Source organism: Mustela erminea, chromosome 14 (genome assembly GCF_009829155.1).
Source record: "Mustela erminea isolate mMusErm1 chromosome 14, mMusErm1.Pri, whole genome shotgun sequence".
NCBI classification, from domain to species: Eukaryota; Metazoa; Chordata; class Mammalia; order Carnivora; family Mustelidae; genus Mustela; species Mustela erminea.
The window spans coordinates 59,878,639-59,895,409 of record NC_045627.1 but is presented as its reverse complement, the minus strand read 5'-3'; the positions used below and the strand labels follow the sequence as shown (position 1 = coordinate 59,895,409).

Here is a 16,771-nt window from a genome sequence, read left to right as displayed (position 1 = left end):
CTTTATTATTTTCTTCCTTTTGCCAACTTTGGGTTTACTTCTTCTTTTTCTTGTCCCTTGAGACGTAAAGTTTGCTTACTTGTGAGATTTCGCTTCTTTTTTAATGAGGTGTTTACTGCTACGAAGTCCCCTCTTAGCTTTTGCCACATCCTGTAAATTTTAGTATGTTGTTTTTTTATTTTTATTTGTCCCAAAGTATTTTCTAATTTCTCTTGTGATTTTTTTCTTTGTCCCATTGGTTGTTCAGGAGTGTATTGTTTAAGTTCCATTTTTTTTTTTTAATTTTTCCAGTTTTCCTTCTGCTGTTGAGAACTTCATTCCATTAGTGTCAGAAAAGATACTTAGTGATCGCAGTCTTCCTAAATTTAAGATTATTTTGTGGCCCAACATGATGTATCTTAGAGAATATCCCCTGTGCACTTGAGAAGAATGTGTATTCTCCTGTTGTTGGGTGTAGTGTTCTGTATGTCTGTTGGGTTCGATTGGTCTGCATGTGGTTCAGTACCCGTGTTTCCTTATTGATCTTCTGTCTAGTTGTTCTTTCCTGATTTGTCTTTATTCCGTGGTGTGGATGGTACAGTTTGTTTAGCCGTTCACCCATTGAAGCACATCTGGGTTGTTTCTTGTTTACAGCTCTTACAAATCAAGCTGCTATAGACGTTTATGAACAGGTGTTTGTGCAACCATAAATTTTTATCTCTTTGGGTTAAATGCCCAGGTACTTACTTACATGTTTAAATTTGTGAAACTGCAAAACTGTTCTGCAGACTGTACCATTTTACATTCCTCCCCACAGTGTGTGAATAATCAAGTTTTTCCGTATCCTTTCTAGCACTTGGTGCCGTCACTATTTTTTACTTGCGCCATTCTCATAAAGGTAATATCGTATGGTGGTTTTGATTTGCACTTCCCTCGTGGGTGAAGATGGCAAACATCTTTTCATGTGCTTCTTTGCCATCAGCATCTCCTCTAGTCCTTTCCTGGAGATCTGGTTTCAGATCCGCCAGCTTCTCAGCCTCCGCTGCTTTTCCAGAAGCTGCCACACTGCAGGGCATAGGGACGGTACACCCGGCGGGACCACAGCACAAACGTCAGATGCTGGCGCACTGTCCCTGCGCAGAGGGATGGGTTTGTGCACAAGCTTGGCATCCTCTGTGGGTAACAGAGCTCTGGGCCACCCAGCCCGCCGGGCCGCCTCCCGGGTCTAAGGGCGCAGGCAGTGGCTCCCGGCAAGTGTGAGCGCTCTGTCTGCAGGGCTGAAGCCACTTCTCCAAGTGCCAGTGAAGTGTGCCAGGGACATTTCCTCACTCACCGCCCACCCACCCACCCACCCACGTGTCATTTGTTCCCATTCCCTTTTAAAAAGAAAACGGATATAGCGGGGTATAGCAATCATAGTGGGGGATTCTCCCCGGGTTACCTCTCCCTCTCCTACTCCTCCTCTCTCATTCCCGGTCCACCTCCTGGGGCACTTGGAGTACTCGGGTCCCCGCTGGAAGCCGAGTCAGCTGTGTCGATGAAAGCTTCAAGAGTGAAAACGCTTTGCTGCTGCCAGGGAAGGTCAAGATGGACGCGGAGAGACTTCTCCACAGGTCACTCGTGCTGGCTGCCTGGGGGGAGGGGAAGCCAGCCACCAGCCCTGTCCATGGCTGCTGGCTGGTCCCTGCCTTTGTCTCCTTCTCCGCCCTGCCCCCCACAGGGGCCTGGGGGAGCCTCCCATCCCCCAGGCAGGAGATGGGCCCCCTTGAAGAGTAGTCTTCCCAAAGGTAGGAGTAGAGTCCGGTTTCCCTGCTCTGGCTCTGAGACACCTGCGGCTGCTCCTGACTGCTGGACAGGAGTGAGAGGTCTGCCTACCCACATGGCCTCCACTGCCACCACTGGAGGAGAGTGATGGCCTTGTTATGGCTGAGTGGTGGTCAGGCGCCTCACTTCCCACCAGGCTTTTTTTGTCCCAAGCTGAGACTTGGGCTTCCAACTGGGCCTTCTGTGATGCTACCCCGGAGTGTCCTCTTGGTGCCTCGTCACAGCCTGGTGAGGGCGGAAGGCTGGACTTCCCACCGGGAAGTCTTTTCTTCTGGCATTTGCAGGCAGGAAAAACGTTCTTGCTTCCCAGTGCTGTGTCAGGCTGGCTCCCCTTGCTCGGTGCTTTGGTTGGAGAGGGAGCAGATCCTTGGGGCTTTTGTCTGTACTCACTGCCCTTCTTCTGGGTCGTTGCCTCCTCAGCAACTCGTCTGGGATCTGTGAGGCCAGAAGAAAACTCAGGGAACTCAACCACAGCGTTCTTCCTCGAGCCCCAATTCCCCTCTCTGGTGTGCCTCCTGCTTCCTCTCCAGTCTCATGGTCCTTGTATATGTGATGTCCAGGGATTTTAGTTACACTTAGTGGGTGGAATAGGAAGAAATATGGCTACTTCATCTTTTTTATTCCCCCCTAATTTTTAATTTTTAAAAATTTTTTTAAAAGATTTTATTTATTTGCTAGAGAGCCTGCGCAAGCAGGGTGAAGGGCAGAGGGAGAGGGAGAAGCAGACTCCCCACTGAGCAGGGAGCCCAATGCTGGCTCTATCCCAGGACCCTGGGATCATAACCTAAGCCGAAGGCAGTTGCTTAAGTGACTGAGCCATCCAGGTGCCCTGAGTTTGTTTTTTTTTTAAAGATTTTATTTATTTGACAGAGGGAGAGAGCCTGCCCAAGCATGAGCTGGTGGAGGGGCAGAGGGAGCAGGATAAACAGACTCCCTGATGAGCAGGGAGCCCATCACGGGGCTCGATCTCAGGAACTTGGGATCATGACCTGAGCTGAAGGCAGACACCTAACTGACTGAGCCCCCCAGGCGCCCCTGGGAGAAAGATTTTTGTGAAGAGAATATCTTCCGCCTGCCTGGATGCTTCTTATAATTCAAGTACTGCCTTTTTTGGTCCCAGACTTTGTCCTAAAACAGGCAGTTTTAGGGAGGAACCAAAGTTGACACACTATGTGGGAAGACATGCCATTAAGGTTGTATCAGCAGTGGGGACTTTTTCTTGCGGCCTCCTTGTTTTTGTTGGGCTCTGTATATGGATTATCAGGTTGCCACACAGGTGCTGGCTCAAGTTTAAAAAAAAAAAAAAAAATAGAAGACCCCCTTATGTCCCCGCTCTAGCCACCTCATTATTTCGGTGGAATAGACTTTCATTCCAGGGCTGCTGTGTTGATTCATGGCCCAGAGTCAGGAGTCTGCTGTTCTCTGTCCTTTTTGACCCGACCTTCACCTCAGCTGCTCTTTTGGCTGGAACAGTCCTGGGGGGATCACAGGGCCATCAGGCTCAGCCTCTGGAATCTTGCTCTGTGAGACAAGCTGACTGGAAATTTCTTCTCATTCCAAGGACCCACTGACATCCTTGAACACCTGGCTCTCATAGGTGGGTGGGGAGGTGGGTGGTGGGTGGTGGCGGCAGGCCCTGGGGCCTGGGCCTAAAAGAGAGGGAGAAAATATGAAACATTTAAGTAACATGTTAACAAAACAGGAAACATTTCAGCACCAACTGTGACTCCAAGACAATTAAGAACTAGGAAACAAAGAATGTAAAGTCTAGATAGCCCAAAGGAATTGTTTTTTGTTTTTTTTTAAGGAGTTGAATTTGATTAAAAACTTGTATTTTGTTACTAAATGGTAAAGACTGGGTTCAGAAGAATGTGGTAACTTTCAGTACCCCCTCCCTACTTTTTTCCCTGGTGACTCAGTCATGTCCATTGTATTTTTGAAACCTTATCACTATAGAATTCTTTATTCCGTAGTTACTATAAATGAAAAATGAGAATGCTTTTTTTTTTTTTTGCTTCTTTTTTTCCCCCCTCAATTTCTTATGCACTATTTTTGTCCTAGAATTACTTTTGTAACATATTCAGGATATTATTTTTGGTTTTGTTTTGTTTGTTTGTTTTTTTATAAGATATTGATTTTTTTAAATTCCAGTATAGTTAAGTGTCTTCTTCATTTCTATCACCTGTTTCCCCCATCCTCTCACAACCCCCGCCACCCTGGTCCCCCCTGCCCCACCTCCCTCTGGTAACCATCAGTTTGTTCTCTCTATAGTTAAGAGTTTTTGGTTTATCTTTTTTATTCTTTGCTGATGATACTGTTTTTGAATTAGATGTATCAATCCTTGAAATAAGGAATGAATATCGAATGGGTTTTACAAGTTGTCAAGTGGGAGAACAATGTAATCATTATTTGAGAATAAATAGTGTAAGGGCCTGCTTAGCCAGAGCGAGCCATTTTGTTGTTTATGCAGTAAACTTAGATTGACCCTGCCCCCCCAGAGGAACTTACTTAGAAACAAGTCTGGGAAACCAGAAAAATATGACTGACCAGCCTCTGATAACAGAGCCCATATACCAGGACATGTCAGGTCAGGGGGAGGTAACAGAGACCAGAATACAAGGATGAGTCAAGCCAGGTGGAGACATCCAGTCAGGAAAGCACCTCCCTAACCACCCAAGTACGTGGGCCCTGCCTTTTGGACGCCAATTCTGACCAGAGTGATAGGCTAGTTCAAATAACTGCTATAGGGTGAATTGTAATTCGATTGGCCACCTGTGTGTGGCCAGGCTCAACCACATGGCCTTTGCTCTATAAAAGTTAGTCTGTGAGGCTGGGAGGGGTCGCCTCTTTGTAAGAGGCGGCTCTGGCCGGTCGGTTTGATTCTTGATGCTTGGCACGAAATAAGGCTTTGCTTGACCTTCCCTTTTTATCAGTCTTGTTCCTTTGACCATGGACCCAAAGAATAGTAAATTGTTTTCCTTTTTTTTTTTTTTATCACAGAAATACTTTACAAGACTATGTGTTGGAAGAGTATGTGATGACGTTGTGGTTTGAGCTTTGTCATTTTTAGCGTTCCCTTGGTGGCCGCCAGACATAACAACATATACCAAAGAAGGGGAAGAATTCTACCAAGAACATTCCATGGTCTGATCTTGATTTTAAAATAGTTCTGAGTGTAATAAGAAAAAAGATTTATCAGAAATAATGTAATGTATTTACACAGGGCAAGCTCAGAACTCAAGACTCACAGAGAGTCAGGTATACAACTGAGCAGGGCTGAACAGGTGAGCCAAGGGAAGAAGTGGCCCTTGAGGAAGACTACTCCTCAAGGGGCCCCATCTGTCTGGGGGATGGGAGGCTCCCCCAGGCCCCTGTGGGGGGCAGTGCGGAGAAGGAGACAAAGGCAGGGACCAGCCAGCAGCCATGGACAGGGCTGGTGGCTGGCTTCCCCTGCCCCCAGGCAGCCAGCACGAGTGACCTGCGGAGAGACGAAGTCTCTCTCATCTCTCCGCGTCCATCTTGACCTTCCCTGGCAGCAGCAAAGTGTTTTCACTCTTGGAGTTTTCATCCACATGGCTGACTCTGCTTCCAGTGGGGGAGTCAGTACCCCAAGTGCCCCAGGAGGCTGACCGGAAATGAGAGAGGAGGAGTAGGAGAGAGAGAGGTAACCCGGGGAGAATCCCCCACTATGATTGCCCGTATACCCATTTTCTTTTTAAAAGGGAATGGGAACAAATGACACGTGGGTGGGTGGGTGGGTGGGTGGGTGGGCGGTGAGTGAGGAAATGTCCCTGGCACACTTCACTGGCACTTGGAGAAGTGGCTTCAGCCCTGCAGACAGAGCGCTCACACTTGCCGGGAGCCACTGCCTGCGCCCTTAGACCCGGGAGGCGGCCCGGCGGGCTGGGTGGCCCAGAGCTCTGTTACCCACAGAGGACGCCACGCTTGTGCACAAACCCATCCCTCTGCGCAGGGACAGTGCGCCAGCATCTGACGTTTGTGCTGTGGTCCCGCCGGGTGTACCGTCCCTCTGCCCTGCAGTGTGGCAGCTTCTGGAAAAGCAGTGGAGGCTGAGAAGCTGGCGGATCTGAAACCGGATCTCCAGGAAAGGACTAGAGGAGATGCTGATGGCAAAGAAGCACATGAAAAGATGTTTGCCATCTTCACCCACGAGGGAAGTGCAAATCAAAACCCCCATATGATATTACCTCTATGAGAATGGTGCAAGTAAAAATAGTGACGGCACCAAGTGCTGGAAAGGATATGGAAAAACTTGATTATTCACACACCGTGGGGAGGAATGTAAAATGGTACAGACTGCAGAACAGTTTTGCAGTTTTCATAAATTTAAACATGTAAGTAAATACCTGGGCATTTATCCCAAAGAGATAAAAATTCATGGTTGCACAAACACCTGTTCATAAACGTTTACAGCAGCTTGATTTGTCAGAGCTGAAAAGCACCAGAGACTGAGAACCTGGGGGGCTCTGGGCCTGGGAGGCTGAGCTGCCGTTTCCCTGGCACACCCCTGGGAGGTCCTGCTGCCTTCTAGGGTCCCCTGTGACCCCATAGGAGCAGGGAGAGCGTGTCACACATTGATCTCTTCGGCAATTTCCTTTCACCCCCGTCATTCCTGCTGAGCCCAGACCCTGTACCAGGCTCTGGGAATGTGCTGGTGAATAAGACAGACCAAGACTCTGTCCTCCAGGGGCTCACTGTCTAGGAGGAGAGGGACAGTGAGGAAACAGACAGATGATCACAGAGTCCATGGGATGAGGGTGAGACCCAATAGGGCCTGTGGGGCCTTTCTGAGGAGGGACATCTGAGCAGAAATGGAGAGGAAGGGGTGATGGGAGTGCGGCCCCTGTGGGGCGATCTGGAGAGAGATCCTTCCAGGCACTAGGAACAGAAAGTGCAGAGGTTCTGAGGCTGCTGCAATCTGGAAGCAGCACGGAGGCCGGTGTGACAAGAGCCTCGTGAGCAGAGGCTGGCCGGCCATGTGTTTGGAAAGGGAGGCAGAGCTGCGTTCTTCGGGGCCTTTCTATGTTTTGTCATGAATATTTACTCCAAAGGAGATGAACTTGATTAAACTAGTATTTTGTTATTAAAACTATAAATATTTGGCTGAAGTCCTATGAGAACACTTGGAGCCACGTCACAACACTGTGTGATTCTTGTGTTTAGTAGGTCACTGTGGCCTCTGTTTGGAAATTAGACTGTCCTGGGGTTGCAAACGGCAGCACAGGGACAAACGACAAAGGTGGCCCGTTGTGTGGGTCAGCCGTGGCGGCCTGGACACATGGTCGGGGGAGGGGTGGTGCTGAAAAGGGGGTGCAGGACAGACCTTGCAAACAGAACTGACTGGAGTCTCCTTCCATTTTACCCCTTCCCAGACCAGGCAGCAGAGGCTCCTGGAAAAGCCTGGAAAATGGGCCCTGGTGGAACACGGCCGCAGCTCAGCCTGTCCTGTCCTGTCCCATCCTTGGGGACTGAGCTCAGGTCTCAACGTCCCCTTTGCCTCCGATGATGCGTTACCGTCTCCACAGTGCTTGGGGCTTTCCCCCTCACCCCCAGCGCTGTGATCTGGGCAAGGCAGAGCTGGCCATCCGACTGGTCAGTGAGGAGCCCAGGGCATTTGGCCCTGGGGGCTGCGAGAGGTTCTGGAGACAGACCCTCGCTGATACCACTTGGAAAGACGTTGATAGCGTCAGGAAGGAAGAACGCTGCCTTCCGCCCCATGAGAAGTGTGCGTGCGGCCCATCCCAAGGGGACCCAGCTGAGCCTTTAGTGGTCAGGTTGTGGTCAACATCTCTCCTCTTCTAAATTGTCTTTTGACATAATATTGTTTATGTAATTAAGGAAGAAGCACAGCATTCCCATTCCATGGGATTAGGCCAAAAAGTAATCACATTACTGAAACTGTTTGGGAAATAGCCTCTTCCTGCATTGAAGTAGCAGCCAGCCCCGACAACGCCGCCTCGTAACCCCGGCTGGAGGCTCACGGCTGACTTCAGAGTGGGCTCCGACCAGCAGGGTCGTTCCTAGCCACCCCCTGATTCAGAGGTGTCTTCACTTGGAAGGGGGTGCCTGGTAAAATTTTTTTTTTTTTTTTTTTTTTTTGCCTCCTAACTTCTGACGTGTCCTAATGAATTTCCAAACATTCTTTACAGCTTAGACCATTCTCAGCTTCCAAGCGGACTCGTCATCGACAAAGAATCTGAAGTTTACAAGATGCTTCAAGAGAAACAGGAGCTAAATGAGCCCCCCAAGCAGTCCACTTCATTCCTGGTTTTGCAGGAAATCCTAGAGTCTGAGGAGAAAGGTAATCTACCCTGCGAGGCGGCGTGCGGTCGGAGGCTCTTGGGTCGCAGGGTCTGGGTCGGGGTCGGTCGTGGCTGAAACAAAGGTGAGTATAGCCCTGAGCGGGCGGAAGAAGCGGTGGGAAGCCGGGCTTCGAAACCACTGAAAGCTCAGAGACAGAGGATGAGCGAGCTCCCAGCCACACCTGCCCAGCTGTTTCCTGTCACATGGGCTTTAGGCTGCAGGCGTCAGGGTGAGCTTGACTCTTGTGGGATTCTGTTTGTCCCCTGTTTATCCCTTGGCCATTTGTTTGGCTTGAGCCCACATCCCATGCTTCTGTGGTGGCTGTGTGTGTGACTGGGTGAAGGTCACGGGCCGGGACAAGCAGAAGGAAAAGGAATCAACAACACAGAGAAGGGCACACTGCAGGGCAGTGCGTTTGTTCTTGCTCTCGGGTAAATGGACTCCAGAGAGCCGGCGAACCCCCAGTTTGGCCACATTCTCCCCGGGTGACCTTTCTGGGCTCTGTCGGGGGTCAAAATCCTATTTTCTAAGCTCAGTCTGAGGATCTGGTGTCCTGCACGGCAGAAGCACCCCACACTATGTGCGGCTACGGGAGGTGCTTCACGCCTGTGATTTTGTTTACAAACCGTACCGAGAGGCACAAAGCCGGCCTCAACTTGTCCAAGGTGTGAGCTCTGAGGCCTGAAGCACACAGGGACCACCCGTGGGGCTCTGCATTGTGGACGGCACCCCATCCTCGGCTCTGTGGCCTTCCTCAAGGCACAGCGTTTCACCGAAGGCCTGCCTTCCCTTGTTCTTTCCTCCTTTCCCTGAAGTGCCCTCCTGTGAAGAGAGAGCTGGCGATGCAGACCATGAAGCCTGTTTCACCTGCACCGAGGGAGGGAGCGAGTTGCTTGCTTGGGACCACCACGGAGGGCCACAGCAGAGGGCCCTCTGCAAGAGTAACTACCCTCCCCCAGGTCCCCAGCTCCAGGTTGGGCTTCCTGGGAGTTCTTCCTGAGCTGAGAGTTCCCTCCTGACGGAACCCAGACCCAGGCTTCATAGAGAAATTGGCAGTTTACAAGCACAGGAAGTTACGGGAAAAGTTCTTTTATGCTAAAAGGATATGGTTCTACCAGCAGTTTCCCCCTTTGCTTGTTGTACCTGTGCATTTTGGAAGGAATGAGTCATATGCTGCATGAAGTTCCGGTATTAGGGCCAACTGACAAGTGATTTGGGGATCAGCCCTAGAGAATGCCCGTTTTATCAAAACCTGTGAGAAACCACAACTTACTCTACTCTGAGTAAGTGGGTGCAAAACCCTTCAACTAAGAGAGGAGAAAAGTCAATCCATTCTGTCCCAAACTAGGACATAGATATTGCAGAATTCATCTAGTCAAATGCCCTCATGTTACAAAGAAGGACCTAAAGCCCAGACTCACTGAGGTGGCCATTCCAGGCTCATCAAGATCCGAAGTCCTTCCATCTTGTGCTCCATCTACCAAGCCCGTGGCTTCTATTCTCAAGGTTACCTCATGGCTCTAGTTGGCAGTTGGTGCTCTAGCCATCACAACCATCTCCAAGCACCAGGAAGGAAAAAGGGCTGAATGGGGACTACTCTATTCAGATAAGCCAGCTTTTTCTTTACCAGAAGTCACACACTAGCATTCCATTTAATTTGACCAGAATTTAGTCACATGCCCACATCCAGTTGTAGGAGAGTCTGAGAATTAGAGTTCTTTCCTCCCTGGGATGAATATCTTCTTGCCCCAAGGAAAATAAAAATTTTGCTAAAAAGAAGGGCGGGGCGCCTGGGTAGCTCAGTGGGTTAAAGCCTCTGCTTTCAGCTCAGGTCATGGTCTCAGGGTCCTGGGATCGAGCCCTGCATCGGGCTCTCTGCTCAGCAGGGAGCCTGCTTCCTCCTCTCTCTCTCTCTGCCTGCCTCTCTGCCTGCTTGTGATCACTGTCTGTCAAATAAATAAATAAAATCTAAAAAAAAAAAAAAAAGAAGAAGAAGAAGGGAGATAACAGATCTTTATAATCTGTCCCATTATCTCTTAATATGTAGCTATAGTAAAATTCTCATGCAATGAAACTGCATGAATTTCAGTCCTTATATCCACTGTGTGCAGAAGGCTCTTGGGGGAAGGAGCTCAAATCCCTGTTTTCATTTGAGATGAAATGGTTAAAGCTCAGAGCAGTGTCTGGTACATAGGAAAGCACTCAGTGAGGGCTACTGTCATTTGGGGAAGCTCGGGTTCATAAAGCAGCCCGGCCCTTGCAGCACTGGCATCCAGGATCTGCCTGTGACCTCCCCGGAGACCGCAGGCGGGTTGCCCATCTCTCTGAGCCCTAGTTTCTGCACATGTCCAGGGAGGCTAATAATGGCTACTTCACAGATGGCTGTTTTTTTGTTGTTTTGTTTTTAAGATGTTATTTATTTGAGAGAGAGAAAGTGCAAGAACAAGCAGGGGGAGGGGCAATGGAGAAGGAGAAGTGGACTAGCCGCTGACGAGGGAGCCCGACGCAGGGCTTGATCCCAGGACTCTGGGATCATGACCTGAGTCGAAGGCAGACCCTTCACCAACTGAGCCACGCAGGCGCCCTTCACAGATGGTTTAAAGCATCAGGGGAAACGATGCACAGAAAGTACCAGGCCCACCATCAGTGAGGCCCCACCTGCGAGGCTTGGCTGCAGCAGGGTTTGGTGATAAACTCCTAAAGATTCAATGTGGGTCTTCTCCTTTGGGGTGAAATTCAGCCTCAGGACTAAGAGAAAGGGTCCTGGATTTCTCAAACTTCATCTTGCTCTGGATCAAATTCCAAATTTGCAGGAAACAAGGAGGCTTTTTATTTTTAATTTTTAAATTATGGTGAGCTATAGCTAACATGAGATTTCCTGTCTTAACCATATTTAAGTGCTCAGTTTGGAGGCATCAGCCATGGCCATACCATTGTGCACTGGTGAGCACCGCCCACCCACAGAACTCCGTCTTGCAGAACTGCAGCTCTGTACCCATTCATCGCTAGCTCCTTGAAGCCTCCTCCCCCAGCCCGTGGAAGCCACCAATCTGCTTTCTGTTTCCATGAATGTGACTGCTGCAAGCACTTCCTGGCAGGGGAATCATACAGCGTGTGTCTTTTGTGACTGGCTTGTTTCACTGAGCGTAAGGGTTCATCCATATTGCAGCAGGTGTCAGCATCTCTTTCCTTTTTAAGGCTGAATGTTGTACAGTGTGTCTATAGCGCATCTTGTTTATCATCCATCTGGCCATTTAAGGGGGATTGGAGAGGAGACTCGAAGGAGGCATCAAGGACTGAGAAAACACAGTGGGTGCTGGGGGCTCAGGTGAGAAAGCTAGAGACTTGCTCAGGAAGTATCAGGGTGTCCAGGGTTGCAGGAGAATCCCCACGGGGTCTGGAGTCAGATCACGGAGGACCACCAGGTGCTTAAGGACCATGAATTTGGTTCTTTGAGTAATGTGGAGCCCTGGAAGGTTGTTGAGCAGTAAAGTGGGTAGAAAAATAGCTGTGCTTTCCTGAACCCATTTTCACTTGTTTCCCCAGAAAGCTCTGACATACAAGTTTCACTAGAAAGAGAGAAAATTGAAAGTGTTTATAGCTTCCCAGAGTCTAAAGGGAGCTAATGTTTTTACTGTAGGCTTGTTGAGAAGGGCAGAATGACATTTCTTGCGTTTGTGGTGTTGGCTATAAGTGAGAGGAGAAAATGGGGCCAGCAGGTGGCGCTGCAGGGCTGGGCACTGTGCCTGCTTGGTCCTGCACACAGCGGCCCCTTCCCATGCTGTGCTGTTTCTCTCTCTCTCTCTCCTTTTTGTCTATGCTTAGCCTGGGGTTTGAACTCATGACGCTGAGATCAACAATCTCAACTCTACTGACTGAGCCAACTAGATGACCCTGCCCCTGGCCCAGTTTCATCCAGTCCCTTCTCTACTTGGAGAAGGGGTGTGGATTCTCCTACCAAGTGCGGCTCTCATATTCCTCCTTCCTTCTCTCCTGCCCTCTTGCCGGCGCAACCCATTTCTGGTAAATTTTCTGCGGGTCAAATGAATTACGTGAAGAACAGCCCCATCGCCTGAGACCATAGCCTCGCCTCGCTGGTTCCCCAGGGCAGCTGGTTTCCCTTCCCAGCTGTCTGGGTAGTCTGGGTAGGCAGAGACGCCACCAAGTCGCTACATTTCCTTCTTTCTTGGGGCGGGCTGCCCAGATGGCTCCAGGAGCAGGAGCCCGCACATGAGGAGGGAGCCTTTTGGGGATGTTAGAGGTGTGAAGCTGGCCACCCAGCCCTTCTGAGATCTTAGGAGGGAGCCAGGATTAGGGTGACAGGAGGGAGGCATTTGCCTTGGGTACAGAATTTAAGGGGGCGCCCAAAACCTCAATAGTTAAGACAAAAATGACTCTTTAATGCTGTGTTTTTTAAAATCACAGTTAATGCAAAAAGAAAAAAAAAGGCAATAATGAACAAAGTCGAGACTGGGACCAAGGAGGGGAGGAAGATTTGGGGAGGCAAAAAGGGACTTGGACTTGGGCTGACCAAAGCACCAAAGGCAGCTAACCAGGCGGCACCAAGCCTTCCCCCGAGCCTAATCATAGAGCTTCTGGCTGAAAACAGCGGAAACCCTGAAGCCTCCTAACATCTGCCTCTCTCCTGTGCCACCGGCTGGACATCTGTGTCCATCAGTTCCCTAGTGCAGGAGGATTCCTGCCCTGACAGGGGAACCCTGAGAGACCACGCCATCCACACCCCATGGTAGGGCCTTTAAAACAGGCTGCTCTTAAATATTCCCTCTTGCTGTTCTCCATCAGGCACCCACATCTCCCCGGCTGGCTATTCCCCGGCATTCACCCACAGTGCGAGGCAGAGTGCAATTTTGTTCGCCTTCCGTGAGGGCTACGGGTCAGCCCACTGTGGCAGGGCTGGGCCTGGCTCTGTGAGTCTCCCACTGCCAGGAGCCCAGCACAGGGAGGTGCCATTCTCAGGGCCTGGCTGCTGAGGCAGAGGTTGGAGCTCCATGGGGATAGGACCAAACCACACAGATGCACCTCATGCTTCTGCCAGAACGGGGCTCACGTCTGCTCCCATTCCATGGGCCAAAGCAAGTCATAGCGTCAAACCCAAAGTCCGTGGCCTTTGGGTACAACTGGGTGTATGCTTCACCAAGACTAGGGTTTCTCAGCTTGGGTGCTGTAGACATATGGGGCCAGAGAAGTCCACGTGGTGGGGCTGTTCTGCACATTTTAGGACATTTTAGCAGCATCCCTGGCCTCTACCCAGGGGAGGCCAGAAGCACTGCTTTCCAGTTGTGACAACCCAGACTCTTCCCCTGGGGACAGAATCATCCCCAGTAGAGAATCACTGACCTACTGAGATGCATGGCCGGGGCAGGGGATGGGACACATAATTGTGGCAAAATACACAGTCCACCATCCGAGCCAATGATAGATGCCCCTTACTTGGATTCATCTCAAGTTTTGGTTCAGAAGCACCAGTCAAGGTTAGGGGGACCCATTTTCCAAATGGATGTGAGGATAAGGACCCTCGTTTGTCAGCCCCAGGATTGCCCCGCGTGGCTGCAGTTACAGGATGACTCCCCTCATCCCTTCACTTCACGCGGGAAACTGTTCTCTTGCTGTTGGCCAGTGGTTCTCAGAGGGTGGTTCCTGGACCAGTGGCCTCAGCAGCACCTGAGAACTTACTAGAAATGCAACCTCACGGGCCCCGCCCCAGGCCTGCTGAAGCAGAAACTTTGGGGGTGAGGCCCAGTGAGCTGCACTGCCGCCAGCCCCCCCCCCCCACACACACACATCATTCTGTGCACAGGAAAATCTGAGAGCAGCTGCTTTAGTCTCAAGAAGTGGGTTTTAACCGCAGACATAATCAGATCTCCTGGGGCCCTAGCGTCTGGAGATGCTCCTTCAGCAGCTCTGAGGACGAGCCTGCTCTGTGGATTTTAGGGGCTCTCTCCTGGTGCTTGGCCCACTCTCTGCGGCCTGTTCAGAACCACTGGTGTAGAGACCTCCTTGGCTCCTTGGCCACAGTGTGCTGGGCAAAGGTAGAGCCCGTTAAGCCTTCATTGGGGCATTTTGCCCTCCTTTCGTGCGTCTTTGGAGCCTCTGGTGTATGCTCAGCGCCTTGCAAGGCTCTGTGGGATGTCACAAAGCATGGAAAACAGGGTCCTGGTGCCGCAGGGCTTTGCAGTCCGGTCACAGCTGACAACGAGACTGTCAGATGCTGATGGCTTGCTGCTGCTGGGCGCCCTGGTAGAGGGCTTGGAAGCTGTGCTGGGCCGCGTGGCTGCTCACTGGACGCGTCACGGCCGACTGCAGGGAGGCGGCCTGCTCTGCTCTGCTCTGCTCTGGGGTAGGTGGGTTTTGTGGGGCTGCCTAGAGATGCTCTGCTGTAACAGCTTTGTACTTCTTGTGACGTGGGCTTCTTCCAGCATCCACACACACTGTCTTTTAATGATCAAATACCATCTTTGTTGCACCTGCAGAAGTCACTGTGAAGTGCCCATACCCGTATGTGCACGCATCTAATCGGAATGAAATGTAATTTGTGTTCTGAGGGCTAACTAGGTGTTGGGTACTGTGGGAGGGCTCTGCGTGTACTTTTTAATCCTTTTTGTACCGTGGTGAAGGGAAAAATGCATTCCTGTCATATGGAAAAGGAAGCTGAGGACCAGAGAGGTTAAGGAACTTTTCCAGGATCACACAGTGGAGTCAGGTTTGTTTTATTCCAGGAACTTGCTGGAACATACGTATAAGCAACTCCACAAAAGCTCAATGAAACTTCGGCAACCCCACCTTTCCTGGCCAACCCAAGTGTTTTCCTCATTATAGGGGATCCCAGCAAGCCCTCAGGTTTCAGAAGCGTCAAGGCACCAGTCACCAAAGTGGCAGCGTCGATTGGAAATGCCCAGAAGTTGCCCATGTGTGACAAATGTGGCACCGGTATTGTGTGAGTATCCACCTCTCCCCAGTGTCGGAGGCCCCACAGGTGGAATAAACCACGCTGTGGAAAGTGCCAGATGGTGCCCATTTTGGGTGCGATGGGGAAGAATTCCTGCCTGGAAAATAGAGCAGAGAGACCACATAGGCCTTTATGTCCAGAGCCAGGTGTGAAGGTTCTCCTTGGCCACAGAGCCCGTTGGGTGTGACTAACGTCAAAGCAGAGAGAGGGCCGCCCTGTTGAAGAGGGAGGGCTTCTCGAGTAATGTGTGAGGAGCCCAGGAATGAGCGGCGGCTTTATGAGGCCCTGATCTGCCCTTTGATGGGCCTCGTGGAAAGACCCCCCACCCCCCAGCCGTGGGGCTTGTCACTAATGGAGCCCTTTCCTGCCTCCCTCCTGCAGCGGCGTGTTCGTGAAGCTGCGAGACCGCCACCGTCACCCTGAGTGTTACGTGTGCGCTGACTGTGGCACCAACCTGAAACAGAAGGGCCACTTCTTCGTGGAGGACCAAATCTACTGTGAAAAGCACGCCCGGGAGCGAGTCACACCCCCTGAGGGCTACGACGTGGTCACTGTGTTCCCCAAGTGACCCCGTGCTCTGGCCCTCTCCTCTCCTGAAGGTTCCCGCTGACTCTGGTTTTTATCCCTGCTCTTTAAACACCACGTCTCCCCGCCTCTGCTAACTGACTCACTGGCTGCACGACGCCCGCTTTTACATTGACGGAGGATTGTTTTGTTCCGTGTCCCCTTGCCAGCGTCCCCGGGTCTTCTCTTTACCTCAGTTCGTCTCTGCTGCAGTTGGACATCAGCCACATTGGAACCAAACCGAATTGGGTATGTCTGACACTGAGTTCATGTCTACTCAATAAATGTATAGACTCCAAGGCAGTGTGGTGTCTCTCATTCCACCATGTGTCCTCGTTCCTGGCTCAAGCCAGATGAGAGTTCTGATCTCCTCTCGTCATCTTTTGGGTTCCCCACTTCTCTGAGATTGGCAGGTCTTCTCCAGGGGTGAGAGGATTGACATCTGAATGGGCCATAGTCTCACCGTTCTTGGAAGCTTTCTCCAGATTCTGTTTCTCTGATGCTAATATAAGATCAACCTCGTTATTGTTGGTTTTTTTTTTTTTTTGAAAGATTTTATTTATTTATTTGACAGAGCACGCAAATAAGCAGAGCGGCAGGCAGAGGGAGAGAGAGAAGCAGGCTCCTTGCTGAGCAGGGAGCCCGATGCGGGGCTCGATCCCAGGACCCTGGAATCGTGACCTTAGCCAAAGGCAGAGGCTTAACCAACTGAGCCACCCAGGCATCCCAACCTCGTTATTGTTGTATTAAAATTATGTCTTCTTTTCTCTCTGGCTGTTCTGGGACTTACCCGAGGAGGTGAATGGTTCCCAGATAAGAGATGGAATGCTTTACCAGTTGGCCTTGGAATACTCCCTGATGGGTCCCTTTCCAGGCTGTTTGCCACCACTGCAGCCACTCTGCTCTGTGTGAAGGGAAGCAGACTCAGGATGGGTATCACCTAGGTGTGAAACTCAGATACTTCTTGGTAGTCCCTTATGGAATTTTGACAGCAAATAGACAAGTTCTGGGACATGGTTTTCCTGAGAAAACCAATTTGTGAACCGTGACAGAAACTTCAGATTTTTTTTTTCTCTCTCAAATGGAATTTATTTGGAGGGTTTTTTCATGGGG

The 16,771-nt window shown here is 50.6% G+C and overlaps 1 protein-coding gene across 1 annotated transcript in view; it reads left to right on the top strand.

Annotated features, from left to right (window-relative positions):
* Positions 1-15,957, top strand: part of PDLIM1 (PDZ and LIM domain 1) — a 46,089-nt gene extending 30,132 nt beyond the window's left edge. The window contains exons 5-7 of the mRNA XM_032312357.1: positions 7,974-8,125; positions 14,965-15,082; positions 15,476-15,957. Coding sequence (XP_032168248.1) covers positions 7,974-8,125; positions 14,965-15,082; positions 15,476-15,662 — 457 coding nt within the window. The 3' untranslated portion in view covers positions 15,663-15,957. The remainder of the gene's footprint in view (positions 1-7,973; positions 8,126-14,964; positions 15,083-15,475) is intronic.
* Positions 15,958-16,771: the final 814 nt, after the last annotated feature.